Raw genomic sequence first — 18288 nt, forward strand, 5'->3', positions numbered from 1 at the left:
TAAAATAAATCCATGCGAACATTATCTCATGCGTGCGTGCGGCAGAATGTGAATCTTTTTCTCTGTTCCTACTGTTACCGTTTATTATAATGTCATATATTGTGCTATATTCTAGATATAAAAAAATCTAAAAGGGGGACATTTTCTCAAATTAAAATAATTTTTGCTGAGAATGATTGCAAATCTAACCACAGAGGTTGTGTCGCCTATTGTTTTCACGGTTGATAAGCGGCGAATTGTAATTTAGAACGGGAGGAGACTAGCCCGCCCTAATCGGAACCACGCCTCTGTTCAAGAAACATACTAGCCACAGGGATTGTTGTTAGCGGGGTTGCTAGCCGGGAATTTCTTGTTTGACGTTTCAGTTTTAAATTTCACGCTCAGTATTTCAAGTTTTAAATTGACGAGTGTTTGTTCCATTATTTGAAAAGGTGTTGCCGGTCGCGTCCTTTGAGGTAAGTTTTATCTCGCTAGCTAGCTAGCTCATGTGGCTAGCTAGTTTATTCCATTTGAACCTAACTAGCTACGTGGTGTTACAGCCGTTTGCTAGCGACCTAGCGTTGGCTATCCAACTAGCTATAACCTTGGCAGGCATACCGATTAGATACTACTAGACGATTAGCTAGTCAATCTACGAATGCGTTATAATTTTTTGCTAACCGACTGGGTGCTTGAACCTTACCGACGTATGGCTGTACTTAAAACAATTTGAAATTGTCGCTAGCTAATGTTTCCTGCTAATTGTATTTTTGACGTTAGCTACACACTGTACACCATCTACTACCGTAACGTTAACTACCTACACAGTCATGTCATGAGCAAGCGAACAGCACCAGCTTGTTAGCACTGGGACAAATTAAACGATTTAACATTACAGCATTTTTTACAGTATTGAAATGGTCTGGAAATTATGGCTATGCTCGGACGTTATTTCAATAGCAAAGTAGCTACCGTTAGCTACTTCGCTAACTAGTTAGCTTTAGCCACAATGTGTTGCTATCAGTCACTTGGTTAACGGTTACTAACTGCCTAGCAAAAATACTGGAAGACAACAGCTTCCAATGAGGGTTATCTTAACACAAGATTTGTTACTAACATAATACAAACTTTTCAACGAGTTGAAAAACTAAATCTTATATAGGGAGCTATTAAGTGTTCAAAACAGCTTTTGACCTGACACGCTCGTGCATTTAGCCACACAAGTTCGGGCGCGCACGACTCCGCGGCACTAGCAGTAGATGGCGTCCGGCCCTCTCCAATGCTAGAATCGAAGAGGGGGAGGGGAATGGGTAGGTCTACAGGCTAGTTTTAGAAGCTAACATCAAGTGTTAGCTAGCTAATGTCTGACTGCTGGTAGCTTATGGATTGTCTTTTGAACGTTTCCCTACGTCTAAAGAGCAACATAGCTTCTAACTACGTTCATTGTTGACGATTAACCTCAACTCCCCGATCTTCTGGTTTCCTCGACGTTTGAGTTTAATTTAGTCTGATACGTTTATTTTAAATACAATTGTGTATATTTTACCAGGCATACGGTACTCCATAATACATCTCACTTTACCATCTTGACTTGAGTTTGGAGTTTACTTCCTACTACTAGTATTCTAGTTAGCAAACGTCGTTATTTAACATCCTTTCTGGTAGATTAACGTTCGAACAGCTGGTAGGTAGTTTGCCAATAGATCTCTTGTCCTGCACACTACGGTAGCGAGATGGCAACACTATGTTCAATCTACAGAGACAGCTCTATCAATTGTAGCTCACTCTGGCCAGACATTTTACCGTACGCTGATTGTGAATGACTTGCCAAACGGTGCCGTCGGAAAGCATTTGAAGGTTCTTTCAAATCCTCTAAATGTATTTGTGGGTTGTCGACTTAATTTATAATAAATTAAATATTTTGCCATCAATCCACTCAATACTCCATAATTACAAAGCCAAAGCGCGTTTTTAGAAAGATGTGCCAATTTGTTGAAAATGAAATGCAGAAATATTTTAGAGGTTAACCGTGACCACATCGTTTCATTATTGCTGTTGTAAACCTGTTGCCAAGTAGAACAGTACACATTTTATTTTTAATTTCCGTTGTATGCCGCTTCATATACCACCGCTTTCAGATAATCAGCATTCAGGGTAACTTGGTATGTGGTATATGGCCACTATTTCTGCCTTATTGCTTGATAATAAATTGAGTGGTTCAAAGACCTATTAACCGAAAGACTTGGCGTATGAAACTGAATAGCACAGCCAACACCAAAGTATGCTTTCAACTGTTCTTATTGCGTTTGTAATCGGTGTAATGTAGCATTAAGGCATCATCAGGGTTTGTGTGATATGCCCACTACTGTTATGTTCTGCTGCCAAATTGTTGCTGTTAATACAGATGTGTCCATATTTGTAAAACAAAATAGCACTTTGGTAACATAATTCATTGTTATGCTGAGCGGCTATAAACTTTTCTTGTTAGCAACTTTACATAAAAAGGTCTTGTTTTGTTGCTTGTCCAATTTGACATGTGAAATGTTTACAAGGGCTGGTTGAGGAACTTTTTTTTTTTATGCATTTTTGTGTGGGTGAAAATACGGGGGGGGGCAATTTGCCATATACCACAACCCCTTGTGTATTGCTATTATAAGCTGGTTATCAATGCAATTTGAGTAGTTAAAAAGTATTGACTGGTTTTTGGACTGATATGCCACAGCTTTCAGCAAGTTACTCATCCAGGATCCAAACCTTGCAGTTTGTTAAAAGGCCATAATGCACTGAGGCCAGTGTACCACTCTGAAGGGCTGTTCTTTGGCACAAAAATGCGGAATGCCTGGATACAACCCTTTATCCTGGTTTGTTGGTCATGTACCACACAGCCCAAAGGCACAGATATAATCTGGTTACTAGCATAATTAGAATAATAAACACATTTTCTTCCTCAGACCTCTGGTTGTCAGTTTGATATACTACAGCTCTAAGCCAATCATCCACAAAGCAAATCGCCTGTGTTTATAACTTCTGTTTTAGTCATGAGAGAGTTAGAGGGCCCTTTAAATGTGCCACATGACCACATAATGATTGGAATAGCTGGTATCCAACTAGAAAATGTTTGTTGGTGATTTTCATGGTTCCGGTTTGAGTAGGCATACCTGTGTTGTGTCTGACGTAGCTCCTTCGAGTATGAATATACAATGAAGAGGCGTGCGGAGGACCAGGAAGCGGTATTTGCGTCCCAGCAGCAGCGTCGGCCCCCAGTCCCAGCTACTGCGGAGGGGTTCCAGCATCGTGTCCTAGCGCCGGCCCCGGCCGTGTACGAGGCTGTCACGGACAACATGCAGCCCTCTACTGGCATCCAGTACTCCATCCCCCAGGGATACCAGGTATGGGAATAAACAACTGAAGCTGTCTCTCGTTAATATGTCTGAGGGCATGATCCACACAGAATGTTTGCTGAGTTCAGTTTATTATGGACAGACCGCTGATATTCCACTGACTCTTGCCCTCCAGGTTCCCACAATGCCGCAGAGCTCTAGCGGTCATGGACATGCCTCTAGTCCTGCTGCACATGTGGGGCCCCACCCCATCAGCCCAGCTGTCCAATCGCAGGGAACAGCAATGGTCCAGAGCCATGCTCATCCCCCAGCCCCCATGGCCCCCTCGCAGGGTGCCCAGTTCCAGCGACTCAAGGTACATTTGGCATGTGATACCTTCCATCATGTGGTTGTTTTTGTCTTTAAAATGTATCTGGTTATATGATGCACTTTTACAACCTGTTGATTTCAAAACACAGTAAATAATGGAGCAATGAGACTTCTCACCAATAAAATAAATGGTGATTTATGTGTTGGTTTTTATTATTGTCCAATGCCTACTTTTATGTTGCCCATGAACCTATATTTGATTGACATTACTGGGTTTGAAGGTTGAAGATGCTCTGTCATACCTGGACCAAGTGAAATTGCAGTTTGGGAATCAGCCTCAAGTCTACAACGACTTCCTCGACATCATGAAGGAATTCAAGTCACAGAGGTCAGCTTTAAATTACTGTACACGGCCATGTAAATTGTGAGTGTTTATACTGCGGAATGACATTTAGTATGTTTGACGGGTTAAATCTGAACAGGGTTAGGTGCAGAGTCTTACATTTCATATAGGTAGATCTGTATCTCTGCATAGTCTGTCTGAGATTGTCGATCCAAAACTCACACGTTCACTTTCACAGCATCGACACTCCCGGGGTGATCAGTCGTGTCTCCCAGCTCTTCAAGGGCCACCCGGACCTAATCATGGGCTTCAACACCTTTCTGCCTCCTGGCTACAAGATTGAGGTCCAGACGAATGAGCAGGTCAACGTGACCACGCCGGGTCAGATCCACTACATCACACCGCATGGCATCTCGGTCCAGAACCTTCCCGTCACAGGGCCGCCTAGCCAGCCGGTGCCCCATCATCACCAGTCCCTGCAGCCTCCTGGTGGACCTCCAACCAGCACTTGTACAGCCGGCCCGGCTCTACCGACACCAGCCAAGACCACCAAGGTCACAGCTTCCGTAGAGCCACGGGAACCTCACTCTTGAGTTCTGATATATTGACCCTTCTGTGTGCCTTTATTTTCCTAAAATTGCTTGTTCCCCATTTCCACCTACAGCCGATGCAGTCGCTGGCCCTTACCCCGACGAGTCAGCCCAACCCGTCGATCCCCACCTACGCCTCTCCACGCTCTCCCACGGTCCAGTCCCACACCCCAGTGAGCAGCACTCCCTCCAGCGGGCCACTGCTGCAGAACAACCAGCCGGTGGAGTTCAACCACGCCATCAACTACGTCAACAAGATCAAGAACCGCTTCCAGGGCCAGCCCGACATCTACAAAGCCTTCTTGGAGATCCTGCACACATACCAGGTATGAAATACTGCTATTTCAGCTGACATCCTTGCTCTCTTTCACAATTTACCTGTCCAAAAAAAGCATAAAATCCTTAAATATTTAAAAACACAGCGCTGCCCCACAGGGTAATTTGCTGTATTTTTTTACCGGCTAATACAATAGATGCTGTACATGGCAATCTCTTTGTAATCTGGTTCACCGTGTATTGTGAACTTTGGGCTCAATGCCAGTGCCACCCATTGACAGTGCAGAGGCAGGTCAGTCCTCTCCCTGGTCTTGGAACATTGCCAGAAGATCCACAGGTGTACTGGGGAGGATTCATTTCAGTAACAAAGGAATTTCCAGAAATGTTATTGCTCCTATTGGCTCTCTTTTGAAAAAATTTCTACAAACGGTGGTGGTCTGATTCACTGCTTTGCAGAAGGAGCAGCGCAACGCAAAGGAAGCAGGGGGCAATTACACGCCGGCGTTGACCGAGCAGGAGGTGTATGCTCAGGTGGCCCGGCTCTTCAAGAACCAGGAGGACCTGCTCTCGGAGTTTGGACAGTTCTTACCAGACGCCAACAGTTCAGTGGTGAGTTTCACGTGCAAGCCAGAAAGTCCTCCATTGCCAGATAGGGATTTTCCTTAAATGTTCCCAAATTACATCCACATTGTGTTTCCCTTGCTACTAAATTATTAGAAAAGAATGGAATTTTACTTTAGACAATGTGTTACGCAATGAAATACAAACATGATTTATATTCATGAGTGATGTCACCTCTTTTTATATACTTTAACTCAAGACGTTTAGAATGTTCGAGACACCAATAATCTGTTTAAGTTTAATGCAAAGACAAGTTCTATTCTGTGCATATCTACGCAGACTCTGCCAATCTCAAACACTCACATTTATCTCTGATCCAGAGTTGTCCCCCTTTTCTCCAGCTGCTGAGCAAGACCACGGCCGACAGGGCGGAGTCGGTGCGCAACGACCATGGCGGCACGGTCAAGAGGCCCCTGATGAACAACAAGCAGCGGCTCAACCAGAACGGCATTCCCAATAGGAGGCACTCTGGGGTGGGCAGCACGCCGCCTATTAAGGTGAACTGACCCCCCCCGACATTATGCTGTCCTACGGAGTGGCTGGCTTGACACATGGATGAGGATTGGACGATACTGTACTGAATTTAGAACTTTAATACAATTCTGCTCCTTTACCAGTTCACTCATGTATGGTGTCAGTAGTTACAGAGTCCTTATTCACAGTCAGTCACTCTCTTTTCCACCTTTGCAGAAAAAACCCAAACTATTGGGCAGAGACCACCCGATGGCTGAAGCCAGCAAGCACAGTATCGGCACAGAATCTCTCTTCTTTGAAAAGGTCAGTCTCAATGTTGGTTTGTATGTCAACTACCTATAGTGTCATCTTTACTAATGATATCTATATTAATAATTTATCCCATTCTAACTGAACTTTTAATCCTGATTAGAATGAATTGATTGTCTAGGATGAGACGCTGCTGTCTTAACTTGTTTTGGAAATCACTCGGGTTCTACTTGTGGTGTGCTTTCGTTAAAACTGCTTTCTAACCCAAGGTCAGAAAAGCCCTCCGGAGCTCTGAGGCCTACCAGAACTTCCTGCGGTGTCTTCTCATCTTCAACCAGGAAGTCATTTCACGTGCCGAGCTAGTACAGCTAGTGCTACCATTCCTGGGGTAAGATCACAGCTACCTGTGCCAAACAACGATTAAAAAACGTTAATTCAGAAGAGTGAAAATCCCAGCACATTTTCGTAGCCAAGCTACGGGTTGGGCTGCATAACTGTTGTGACTGCCTTCTCTGCTGTGAGGAGTGTGGACCATTCAATCATGCTACAGCAGACCAGGAGAGTTAACAGGGCCACCAGTCTCTCAAGATCAGACTGAGTCGGTAGTATAATACTCTCACACTAAAAGCCTGTTAGCCAAGTGTGATGTTGATCTGTCAGTGTTCTGAGGCCAAACAAATGGTAATGATCTAAAGTCAGTGGGCAGTTTTCGGTCCGCCGCTCTATAATCGAAAATGGACCGCTCCTATTATCGGTGATTTACAAGGCCTTGGTTCGCTTTATTAAGCAGGTAGACCAGCTTTGAGGCATTCAATTGCTGTTTAATGAAACGTTTAAATGGGTGTCCTAAGCGTCCTGTGGTGTGGCGGTCAGTGCATGGTCCAAACACTTCTGACTCCTTGTAGAATCCATGACTGTAACAATTTGTATTGTTCTGGAGTTTGACCCGGTACTAGATGGGTGTGCCTAATAAACGGGCAAGTGGGTTTTGAAGTAGCTTACAAACCTGTGATTCCAATACTGAATGTTATTTACCTGAAACGTAAACGTGGCCCTGCTACCGGTTGTTCGTTAAGGGCTCCTGAACATCCAAGCATAATTTTATGTCACTGTTAATAACCTGGATATTTCATCATCCATTTTGGAATGTGATCTGCAGAAAATTCCCAGAGCTGTTTTCCTGGTTCAAAAACTTCCTGGGCTACAGAGAGTCCACTCACATGGAGAGCTTTCCCAAGGAGAGGGCCACCGAGGGCATCGCCATGGAGATTGACTACGCGTCTTGTAAGAGGTTGGGTTCCAGCTACAGGGCGCTTCCCAAGAGCTACACGCAGCCCAAGTGCACTGGCAGAACCCCTCTGTGTAAAGAGGTGAGACCAGCATTTGTTGGTAGTGCTGTTTCTTAAGGAAGTTGGCGCAGGCGATCAGTTGAACAGCTGAGGAATTACTGGGTAAATCCCCAGGGCAATTAATAACGTCATCCGGCCGGTGTAGTTATTCACTGGGGTCAGAGACCGTAGCGTGGTTGTTGTTTAGTTACTCATCACAAGTCCGTTAAGTCAGACAATTCTAACAGTGAGGTGCATTTTAGGTGCTGAATGACACGTGGGTGTCATTCCCTTCATGGTCCGAGGATTCCACCTTTGTCAGCTCCAAGAAGACCCAGTATGAGGAGCACATTTACCGATGCGAAGATGAGCGCTTCGAGGTGAGCTCCTGTGATGTCCCCGGTTATTAGAACAGACCCGTGTTATGGTGACACGCCGGCGCATCACGGGTGACGCTCTGTATGTCTTCTGGTATTTACTCCGCAGCTCGACGTGGTGCTGGAGACCAATCTGGCGACCATACGTGTCCTGGAGACGGTGCAGAAGAGGCTGTCGCGCATGTCTGCCGAGGAGCAGGTCAAGTTCCGCCTGGACAACACCATGGGCGGTTGCTCCGAGGTCATCCACCGCAAGGCCATCCAGAGGATATACGGCGACAAGGCCGCTGACATCATTGACGGGCTGAAGAGGAATCCGTCCGTGTCCGTCCCCATTGTGCTTAAGAGGTGATGTGTGGCTCATAGTAGAAAGTTACAAGTCTTTTGTGAATTCAAGCACAGCTTGCCTGGAAATACGTGTTGCTTTTTTTGCGCGTAAACCTCGGTGTGCGTGTTCCCGCCCGGCCAGGTTAAAAATGAAAGAAGAGGAGTGGAGGGAAGCCCAGCGGGGCTTCAACAAGATCTGGAGGGAACTGAATGAGAAGTACTACCTGAAATCTCTCGACCACCAAGGCATCAACTTCAAGCAGAACGACACTAAAGTGTTTCGCTCAAAGACCTTGCTCAATGAGATTGAGGCCATATACGACGAGGTAAGCGGAGGTGATGGATCTCGAGTCACTGCTTTGGCTTTCTCCTGCTTTGGCTTTCTGTATAGGAGTTGGACGTACGCGTGGGTACATCTGCCACAGAAATCACTGGGTCAGTTAGGAAATGGAGCCTTCACATTCGTGCTCCACCAACTGTCTTTATTAAAAATAAACAAGCAGAGTTCCCATCAACAAGGATCTGGAACGTTGTCTGCCCATTTTTAATAAAGATGGGTTGTTGCGCATGTGAGTGCGGCCCCCCCCCTTAGATCTTAAGATTGTTTGGGCCTTCACCCGGAGAAGGATGTGCTTTTGATCTCTTCAAAATCATCTCTTGATCCATAGTCTGTATGACGACACATCATTTAATAATATTTCCTTTGTGAGGGGCAAGTCTCAATTATAAACTACTGGCGTCCTCTCTGCTGGTCTCCTCAAGACTGCTTGTATTAGAAAGCCAAATATCCCTCCTCTTTGACCTTAACTAATTGGTTTTGAGAGAAAAGCACCTGAAGTATTCTGTTCATCTTCCTTGTGTGTTCTTTGGCCTGTTATTTTAAGATGATTTGATTATCTGTGACAACATTTGGTCTTACCATTTGGTCTTACCAGTCTAAAGTTGTTACCAAAGCAACTAGATCAGTAAAACGTGATGTGATGTTTTACCTGTGGTATACTGTCTCATGTGCCATGGCCATCACCCAATAAGCACTCGTGATTCAAAGTAACCAGTTTACAATACGCATTTTATGATTTTAGTCAAATTTAATATTTAAACTTTTTGAACATTTTGACACTAGAATAAATGTTTTGCTTGCAAATATGTTATTCGGTTAATGTCTGGGGCTGAACATTATATTTCAGATGTTGTCAGCATCTTATGTAACTTTTATTTTGTTTGTTTGAATGTTGTTGAAGACTCAAATGTAGCTTTTCAGTCCTGATGTGTGCAATTTCAAGGATCCTGGACCCTCTAAGAAAGTGAACTGGCATGTGTAGTTTATTTATGAAATGATCCTCTTTTCCTGTAAGCATGATTATCATTAAATGTTTTATTTATCTGAAAAGGTTTAACATGGCCCCAAAGACAATCCATCTGAGTTGGCCTGAAGTTTCACATGAACCCCCCCCCCCCCCCCTTATGACATTATAAGACCCAGATGTGGATTACAGGCAGTCATGTACTGTTTGCATAATCTGACAGTGTCTGCCATTTAAATGCATAACCAAACGGAGCGATTCAACGTTGGCTGTCCACTTTTAGCGACAGGAGCAGGCTTCCGAGGACACGGCCGGCGTGCCCGGTGGCCCCCACATGACACTGACTTACGAGGACAGCCAGATCCAGGAGGACGCCGCGGCGCTGATCATCCACCACGTCAAGAGGCAGGCCGGCATCCAGAAGGAGGACAAGTACAAGATCAAACAGGTCGTCCACCACTTCATCCCCGACATGCTGTTTGCCCGGCGCGGGGAGCTGTCGGACGTAGAGGAGGACGACGAAGAGGAGGAGACCGGGGCGGACGAAGATGGCTCAAAGAAGCACAACGGGCTGGCCGGCGGCTCTGCTAAGTCCAAGCTGCTCTTCGGCAGCACCGGGGTGCATAAGGCGCGTGGCGTCGACGACGCCTACAACCTCTATTACGTCAACAACAACTGGTACATCTTTCTGCGCCTGCACCACATTCTCTGTTCACGGCTGCTGCGCATCTACGTGCAGGCGGACAGGCAGATCGAGGAGGACTGCCGGGAGCAGGAGTGGCAGCGGGAGGTGCTGGGTGTCAAACGGGAGAAGAATGAGAATCCTGCCCTCCAGCTGAGACTGAAGGAGCCCAGTAAGTCTGCGGTGCTTTGTGACCTGATGTCCGTGTACGCCGCATAGCCACGGAGCTGCTGAGCTTTAGCCCACCGGCTGAAATCATTCTAAACCCTTCTCTCCCCCCCCCCCCCTTTTAACAGTGGACGTTGAAGTCGAGGACTACTACTCCGCCTTCCTGGAGATGGTCCGGAACCTCCTGGATGGCAACATGGAGCCGGCCCAGTACGAGGACTCCCTCCGGGAGATGTTCACCATACATGCCTTCACAGCCTTCACCATGGACAAGCTCATCCAGAGCATCGTCAGACAGGTCAGTGCACCGCTTCCACTCCCGAACAAACCGCCAGGAAACGTCTAGCGACGCCGTTGGGAGTAATTCAAGGCTGTCCTCTACAATGAAAACGTGTACTGTTGGATCTGCCCAAATGCTGACACCGTTAATGGCTGCCTCCGAGACTCACCGCGCTCACACCCGTCTCTGTTTCCCACCAGCTTCAGCACATCGTGAGCGATGAGCTCTGTGTGCGCGTCACGGACCTCTACCTGAGCGAGTGTGCCAACAAGGCCACCGGTGGCCCCCTGTCTTCCCAGGCTTCCAGAGTGGCTGCCGAGACGGCCTACCAGCGCCGGGCAGAGCAGCTCATGTCCGACGAGAACTGCTTCAAGGTAGGTCGCGAAATGTCAAAGATCAAGGCCAGGTACCTTGGGAGTTGCGCTTGAATTTCTTGGGTGCGTTCTCCTTTCTCCTTCTCTCCGAGGTTGTCTTTTAGGTATTTGTTCCGTTAGGTTTTTTACTTGCGACTTGCCCTCTGTCTCGCTGATTGTCTTGTTTGTGGTCCAGCTGGTGTTTGTGAAGAGCCAAGGCAGTGTGAGTCTGGCGGTGGAGCTACTCGACTCGGAGGAGGACAATTCAGATGAACCCGCGGAGACAGAGGTGGGTGTGCCTGGCAAGAAGCTTGGTTCTTTAATACTGCTCATTCTGAATTCACTATAACATAAAACATTTTAATTTAAGTATTTAACCTGTTTATTTATTTTGGTTCTTTAAATTACATATATTTATAGAGGGGGATGAAAATAAAGAAATGCAATGTCAATTATTCAGTCACGAATAAACCTTTGGAGTCTGGAAGGATAAAAGGTTTTGATTAATTTCTTTCATGTGAGTCTGGCCTGTTAATTGAGCTTAATAAATGAAGAACGTGTGGATCTTTGAATACTCTGTATGCTACTGCTGTGGTTATGTCAAATAGATATCAGTGATGGTGCTACTCATTATATTCTTCCAGGTAAATCTACTTTGATCTTCGCCTCTGACGACCTTAAACCTGTGAAAAAAGTGTTTCTAATGATTGTCATTGTTTAGCAACTCAGTGATTAGACAACTCCGACATGGTAACATCCAGGAAATAACTTGCGTCAGGTGGTTAAAGGTTTTTATTGACATTGTTAGGCAGAACCTTGATTTGTTCATGCTTTTTAACACATTCTGATCATTTCTGGTAATTACGGTGAACGCAATACAACTACCTTAATGATTTCCTTTGTAAATGGGGGGTAAAGTCTTAATTTAGATTAATTCTGTCCTCTTTTTTTTTTTTTTCAGCGGTGGTCCGACTACGTGGGGCGGTACCTGAACTCGGACTCTGCTTCTCCAGAGCTGCGTGAGCACTTGGCCCAGAAGCCGGTGTTCCTCCCCAGGTGAGGGCCTCTGGCTGTCTCCCCCCCCCTCCCCCTCCCCCCCAGTCTGCACTGCCCCCTAAAGGCTTTCTCTAAGACAGCCAAGACAGGCCGTGGCGCTGTGTCACAAGCCAAAACCAGCTGACAAAAATGGCGCATTTTGTGAGTACAAGCTCGTGTCCCTCTCCACATTCAGGGAGAAAGGTTCCTGGGTCAGAAACAAACAAAACTTTGAGGGTGTTCAACCTGTAGTCACTCAAAACCCACCCAGCGTTTGGTCCCTGAAGCACTTCTTTTGAACAGCTCTGCCAGGTAGTGATGGATTCTCAAATCGGTGCATTAGGTCGTTTTATTTTTTTCTTCAGAAAAGTTGGCCAGAAAAAGCAACATACTTAGTAGAAAAGCTCACAGTGCCTGTTTTTTTTTTTTTTTTCTTCCTTGTTTTTTGTTGAAGATAATGTAATTGGCTGTCAACTTGAGGAATGACTGATTTTTCCTCCATTCCTTTCCTTCCCAAAGATTGCACTTTACCCTGCTGTCTTTTTAAATATAGGGGACTATTTATTTATGCATTTATTCAGTTGTTTTTTTAAAACAGGCCCTTTATTTATGAATATTGCATTTTTAGATTATATTAGTAGTTTAGTATTTATTTAAACTTTCACTCAACAGACGAGTCAAATCATTGGGTCAGTAAAGATATCAATTTTTTTTTTCTTCAATGTAACAATAACAAACAGTAATCATTTGATATAAACCTAAAGTAAAAAAAAAAAGCTAAAAAAAATCAGTTTCATATTGCTTATGTATGTAAGGCAAAGTATTTTTATACCATCGCTCATATATTAGTACCACATTGTACAATGAATAACCTTTTTGGTTGCGCAGAACTTGTGTACGGTGTGTGCGATGCTCTGTCCTGAACTGCATTGTCACAATGGTCATTTTCCTTTTGTGTCGATGGTATGGAAGTCAGAGGGCCCGGCTGGTGGGCCTAGAGACTGAACTGAGCTGAGAATTCAGATAAAATTGTCTTTTTTTTTTATCAGCCTATCGTCAGTTGCCTTGTGTTTTCATGTAATTGTATTCATACAAAAAAAAATACTTTCTGTATATGACTTATTACTGTTTAGATAAATGTAAATGTTGTAAGATTTGACATTTGGGGAGTTCAGTTCACTCAATTATGTGTAAGACTATTTAAGGATACAGTGCACTCCCGTTGCATTCTTTTGTTGTGGGTGACTTTTTGATACGAGCTGACACAGCGGGGATTACTCATGAAAACCTGGTCAAGCACTGCATCTGCAACACTTGTACAAAAACAAAGAGGGGCTTGTGAATAAAGTGGTCTGAATTGTATGCTCAAATGTTGGTGTATTTCTTTCCAGACGTCTCTCTCTCTCAGGGCATTGCATGGAGGGGTGGTTGGGAAGCCTTAAGCCCTGAGAGGAGTGTTGCACATCAAGCCGGTCCGTCTTTGGTTTGAAGTGCTTATTGCCGTTTTTGAGAATGGCTGTCCATAATGCATCATTAATTTTAATGGGCTGGATAGACCCACAGTTTTGTTTTCTTGAACTTCTCACCCTCAGTTTTCCCACTTTCCAACCCATTACAAATATTTAGTACTTGTCTCGGGAAGATATGATTTATCAGTGCTCTCACCCATTTTTTGTTTGTTTCTCATATGAAGACCTAGAGATTGGCACTGGAAAGTCTGTAGACATAATTATCTTTTTCTCCACCCCAAAAAAATACTTTCAACAGCAGAGGCGACCAGCAGGTTTTATCTTCAGTTATTATTTTGTCCTCATTGCATGGTCATAATTGCTCTGTATGTCAGTGGAAGTATGTGCACATCAAAGTCTTTTTCAATCCATATCCTGGCTTGTAACCCTTTTGGCGGCAATGTAAAAAAATATTGGAAATTGGCTACTCTCACTGCTAGGTCTTAAGTGGAGCCCTGAATGCAAAAAATGCTTCATGGTTTCAGTCCTCGCTCATCTGTACCCTGAGTGGTAAGTACACATTTACACCTTTTATTAAAAGCGGGGTGAATATTCATTGCATTTTTAATGCTTGCAAAATACAATTTAAATCTGGATAAAATTGACCAAAATGTTGTTTGCCAAGGATATTAGACTTTAACAGGAGAATTGTTATATATGTCAAACGGAAGTGCACTGTACGGAAAGGCTGCTGCAACTGCAATGGACTAGTTCTCCCCTAGTCGTTTGTCTCCGTGTTGTTATTTTACTGGGTGAGTTGTGCATGGGTAGATCAAGACGAGGCTTTACAGGGACGCCCCGCTCAAATCTCACTACTTACTCGATTTTGTTCTAGATGTTAAAACCGAGTCAGAAATGGGCAGTAGCCATTTGCATTTCTGTTATTTGGGAAGCATGCGTGTCTGTAATTTAGCCATAAGTTAGTTGTAATCAGTATTACATGGTCTGTGTGTAATGCATTGCGGCCTAACTACAGACTACCTGCACGTTTTTTGATTTGACCGATTTTCGACATCCGCGTGAATGGTCCTTGTGAACCGAGTGTCCGTGTGGGTCGGGGGTTGGGGAACAAGTTGAAAGCAAAAGCGTTGCGGCCGCACGCGCCCTGACATCCGTCTTTCTCCTCGTCCAACCAGGAACCTCCGGCGCATACGGAAGTGCCAGAGGGGGTGGGAGCGGCTACAGCAGGCCAAGGCAACGAAGGGACCGTCGGAGAAGGACCTGAAGATGGAGTGCATGTTCAAGCTCAACTCGTACAAGATGGTGTACGTCTTTAAGTCTGAAGACTACATGTACCGACGCACGGCACTGACACGGGCTCACCAGGTACGGACCCCGCCGACAGCCCGGTCGCTCTTCCTGTTGCATTATAAACTGGGCGGTTCAAATCCGGAACGCTGGTAGCCGTGGTATATGAGACTGTATACCACGGCTATGACATCACTTAACAGCTCTGTGTTGGTAGCCAGTTTAATAATGGCAACAAGGGGTTTGGTGGATATTGCCAATATACCACTATTAAGTGGTGTGTCCAGGCACTACACATCTGTGCTGTGTTGAATGAGTGGGCCTTTGCTGATGTGTTGTTGATATGGGGTGTTTCCCGCGGCTAACCCTGTCCCTCTCCGTCCGCAGTCCCACAAGGCCGTTCACACTCGCCTGCACTGCCGCTTCCAGGGCTTGGTGGACGCCTGGGCCAAGGAACACGTCACCGCCGACATGGCCACCGACACCCGCAAGTGGCTGATGGGAGAACGTCGTGAGGGCCTGTTGCCATGCACGACCACTCGCGATCCCCAGGTCCTCCATTACCTGAACATCAACAGATACCGCGTCAAGTATCACGCCACTTCGGCTGGGGCACCTTAGCTCGTCCGGGCGCGGGGATGACGGCCGGTCCGGATTGCTGATCACCGTCTGAGGTAGTTCCAGCGTGGCAGGAAACTGCTGCCTTCAAGACTTCGTCAAAACATTTTTTTTAATGGACCCTCCCCGAACTATCTTCACAGAGCAAAAAAGCCAATCGGTGTGTCCTGCAAACCATCGGGCCACCCCTTACCAGCCTGTATGAAGCCACTTAAATACCGGCGAAAGGTAGCGCTGCAACCAGTTGTGGCACGGTTGCAAGAAATTATGCGAGACGCACACGCTACCGGACCTTGGTCGGACCCATCCCCAGTCCGATACACACGGTTGCCACAGACAGAGCACGGCGTGCTGAGTGGGCCGCTGAAGCGCGGGCCTTCTTTCCCCAGTCCAAGCAATACAAGTACACTCGTTGAGGTGGTCGGGGGGGGGGGGCGGCCTGTAGTGTCGCTAAGCCACTGCGAAGAGGAGCCTACAAGCTTTGTAAAATTGAAATGTGGATTTTGTAAAATTGTATAGCCTGTGAATGTTTTTCCTTTTTCACCGGCTCATGTACGTATACTAGGTGTTGACAAGCCCCTCGGACAGCCGTGGTGTAGATATTGGGCAGGTTTATGCCAGTATATCAGGTTTTTACCAGCCAGTCAAGTACAGTAAGATCCGACCACTCATAAATACTGAGGACATATTGTAAATAGCTTGTTGATAGTCATCTTTTTTTTTTTTTTTTATCATCAAAGATGTGCATTGATGTGTAGCGTACCCTAACAAACTTAGCATAGATCTCAGTCAACATGCTGAAGAGAAATAGTCTATATTGAAAAATGCAAACATTTTAACAATGGTTTTTACCAAAGGAGCTTTAGTAGAGCCTTTTTTTCCTTTGTGTTCTGTTTTCCATGTTTTGTCATGTAAGCCTTCATTTAGAAAAGTAAAACCTTTTCGTTGTCTTGATGTGACCGTTTTATACAAAATGCTTCAAGACAATGTCTGCACAGTTGTTCACTCAAGTCATTGGCACCAGTTCCCATTTGGAATTTCTGAACAATGAATGTAGCCTAGAAACAATTGACGTGTTTCATGTACATAGATGTAAGGTAAATCGTTTGTACCCCCCGTACCAATTTCTCCTCAATATTTCCATCAGCACTTCTGGATCAGTCACAATATGGAACAGCTAATCCCATAAATGCCAGGTAATTGTGGTGTTGCATAAATACTGCGCTGTGGTGGTTTGAAGCTGGTTTTGCCTGTTGTGATTCTCACTACTTCCAGGGCTCAAGTCAGATGGTCAGACCAGTCACCTAAACAGGACTAGATTGGCCACAAACAACAACAACAACATATTGTCACTTTTTTTCAGGTAACTCAAAGGTTAAGGCTGCATGTGGGACAGCCAGAGAAAATGTTTTCTCACTAATTGCTATTTTTATCAATCGGAATTACTTGGGGAAGAAACATTTTTGTGGAATGTTCTGATTGTTCAAAACAGCACTAGTTGGTGGGGAAGAAAGCTCTGAAAATGGGTTTCTGGGTTGTTTCTGAAGCACAGTTATGTGCTGTTGAGGGGAATGGAAGTCTATCAAGATATGAGGTAGTTATGCCTTGTTGACAAAGTATTAATACTTCTTCAATACAAAAGTTCCTTAGGGCCCCTATTCTCAAAAACAGCACTTTCCTTTTAAGAATGTGACATTTTATACACTTGCATGAAGTGCAGGTACAGACGTCCATGTCATGATATTTGAAAATATACTCAAATTGTATTTTTTAAAAACAGAATAGGAATGTTTTATTACATACTGTGCTCAGACAAATGAAACCTCTAGTTTTTAGGAATGGTGGTAGAACTCTCCAAACAGTTTTCATCGCTTTTGAATTAGAATTTAATTGTCTAACTGCATTTTCTACCACTCAATACCACTGACCAAAACCCTTTCACCCAGTTAACTTCATGTCCAGTAAAGCATGGTGATTTTTAATCTTAATTTACCTGAGGAACTGAACAATTCTGATTTCTGTATAAAAAAAAAAAAGATATATATATATATAACATCAAAAGCATTGGATATGGAAATATCCAGAGAGCATGAATGGCTTCATTTATACAAAAAGGCCAACTATATTTATTTTCTCTAATTGGTGTTTTGACCTATCATATCAGTTCTAAAAGATATAATTTGACAATAAGACGTGATCGGTCAAAAGGTGTGTTCGTGTCGGTCTCTTCTGGAATTGATGTGACGCAGCTACACATGGCAATACTTCTTAGTGTGTGAAAGTTGAATTGCCATCAGTCAATCTGGAAGGAAGACCTCTTGACCCTAAAAGAACTATCCTATCAAAGATGTTCAGCAACATATGGCTCCGGAGACAAGGCTACTCCATAAATGCTGTAACCAGTTAAAGACAATCTTTGAACTGTTTCAATCTTGGACTGTTTTTATTTTTTATTTTTCTATTGTCTGTTTCAAACATGGAGTGCAGGAGGACTACCAGGCAGCTGGATTGTACATAAAAACTACAAAGACTACATTTGTACCCCATTGCGTGTTTCTTTGCCACCTCTTCTTGACCTCTATGATGTTGTTTACTTGAGTGTAGTATGGTGTTTGGCATTAAACCCTCATTTGAATAGACTAACGGCCTGTCACTTGTTTGATTCATTTTAACCCTCTAGGTTGCATTTAAGTTGCTTGAAGAGTCGGCAGAGCTATATGTTCTGCCTTGTTGGATTAGGCATATGAAAGGTACAGTTAATAAAAATGTCCAATAAAGTTCATGGTTTAATTTTTGTTGATCCTGTTATGTATTTCTTTAGACATTTCCATGTCACCTTAAAAATGATACAACAGTTGTGTTGAAATAAACGACATAC

General features: G+C 44.5%; 1 protein-coding gene and 1 non-coding gene across 3 annotated transcripts; both read left to right on the forward strand.

The window, feature by feature from the left end:
- Positions 1–275: 275 nt before the first annotated feature.
- Positions 276–18200, forward strand: LOC105014060 (paired amphipathic helix protein Sin3a). 2 transcript variants are annotated; one of them, XM_010876045.5, is made up of 21 exons: positions 276–455; positions 3158–3368; positions 3496–3675; positions 3911–4017; positions 4211–4526; positions 4637–4888; positions 5295–5447; positions 5780–5956; positions 6150–6236; positions 6452–6570; positions 7342–7552; positions 7774–7890; positions 7997–8235; positions 8357–8540; positions 9802–10372; positions 10497–10666; positions 10849–11022; positions 11198–11290; positions 11963–12057; positions 14681–14870; positions 15180–18200. In XM_010876045.5, the coding sequence occupies exons 2-21, from the start codon at positions 3180–3182 to the stop codon at positions 15411–15413; spliced, it is 3858 nt and encodes a 1285-aa protein (XP_010874347.1). In that variant the 5' UTR covers positions 276–455; positions 3158–3179; the 3' UTR covers positions 15414–18200. The 2 variants fall into 2 exon arrangements, with proteins under 2 accessions (XP_010874347.1, XP_010874355.1); XM_010876053.5 differs by having other exon boundaries at positions 5801–5956.
- On the forward strand, positions 6669–6806 carry LOC114829553. Its single transcript, XR_003777464.1, has one exon. It is a non-coding gene; the product is annotated as a small nucleolar RNA U109 (small nucleolar RNA).
- Positions 18201–18288: the final 88 nt, after the last annotated feature.

The sequence above is a fragment of the Esox lucius genome, chromosome 2 (genome assembly GCF_011004845.1).
Source record: "Esox lucius isolate fEsoLuc1 chromosome 2, fEsoLuc1.pri, whole genome shotgun sequence".
NCBI classification, from domain to species: domain Eukaryota; kingdom Metazoa; phylum Chordata; class Actinopteri; order Esociformes; family Esocidae; genus Esox; species Esox lucius.

Coding starts and splice junctions, on each gene's coding strand:
- LOC105014060 (XM_010876045.5), top strand. CDS start 3,180: ATGAAGAGGCGTGCGGAGGACCAGGAAGCGGTATTTGCGTCCCAGCAG. Junction 3,676..3,910: donor CCCAGTTCCAGCGACTCAAG/GTACATTTGGCA, acceptor CTGGGTTTGAAG/GTTGAAGATGCTCTGTCATA. Junction 8,541..9,801: donor TTGAGGCCATATACGACGAG/GTAAGCGGAGGT, acceptor GTCCACTTTTAG/CGACAGGAGCAGGCTTCCGA.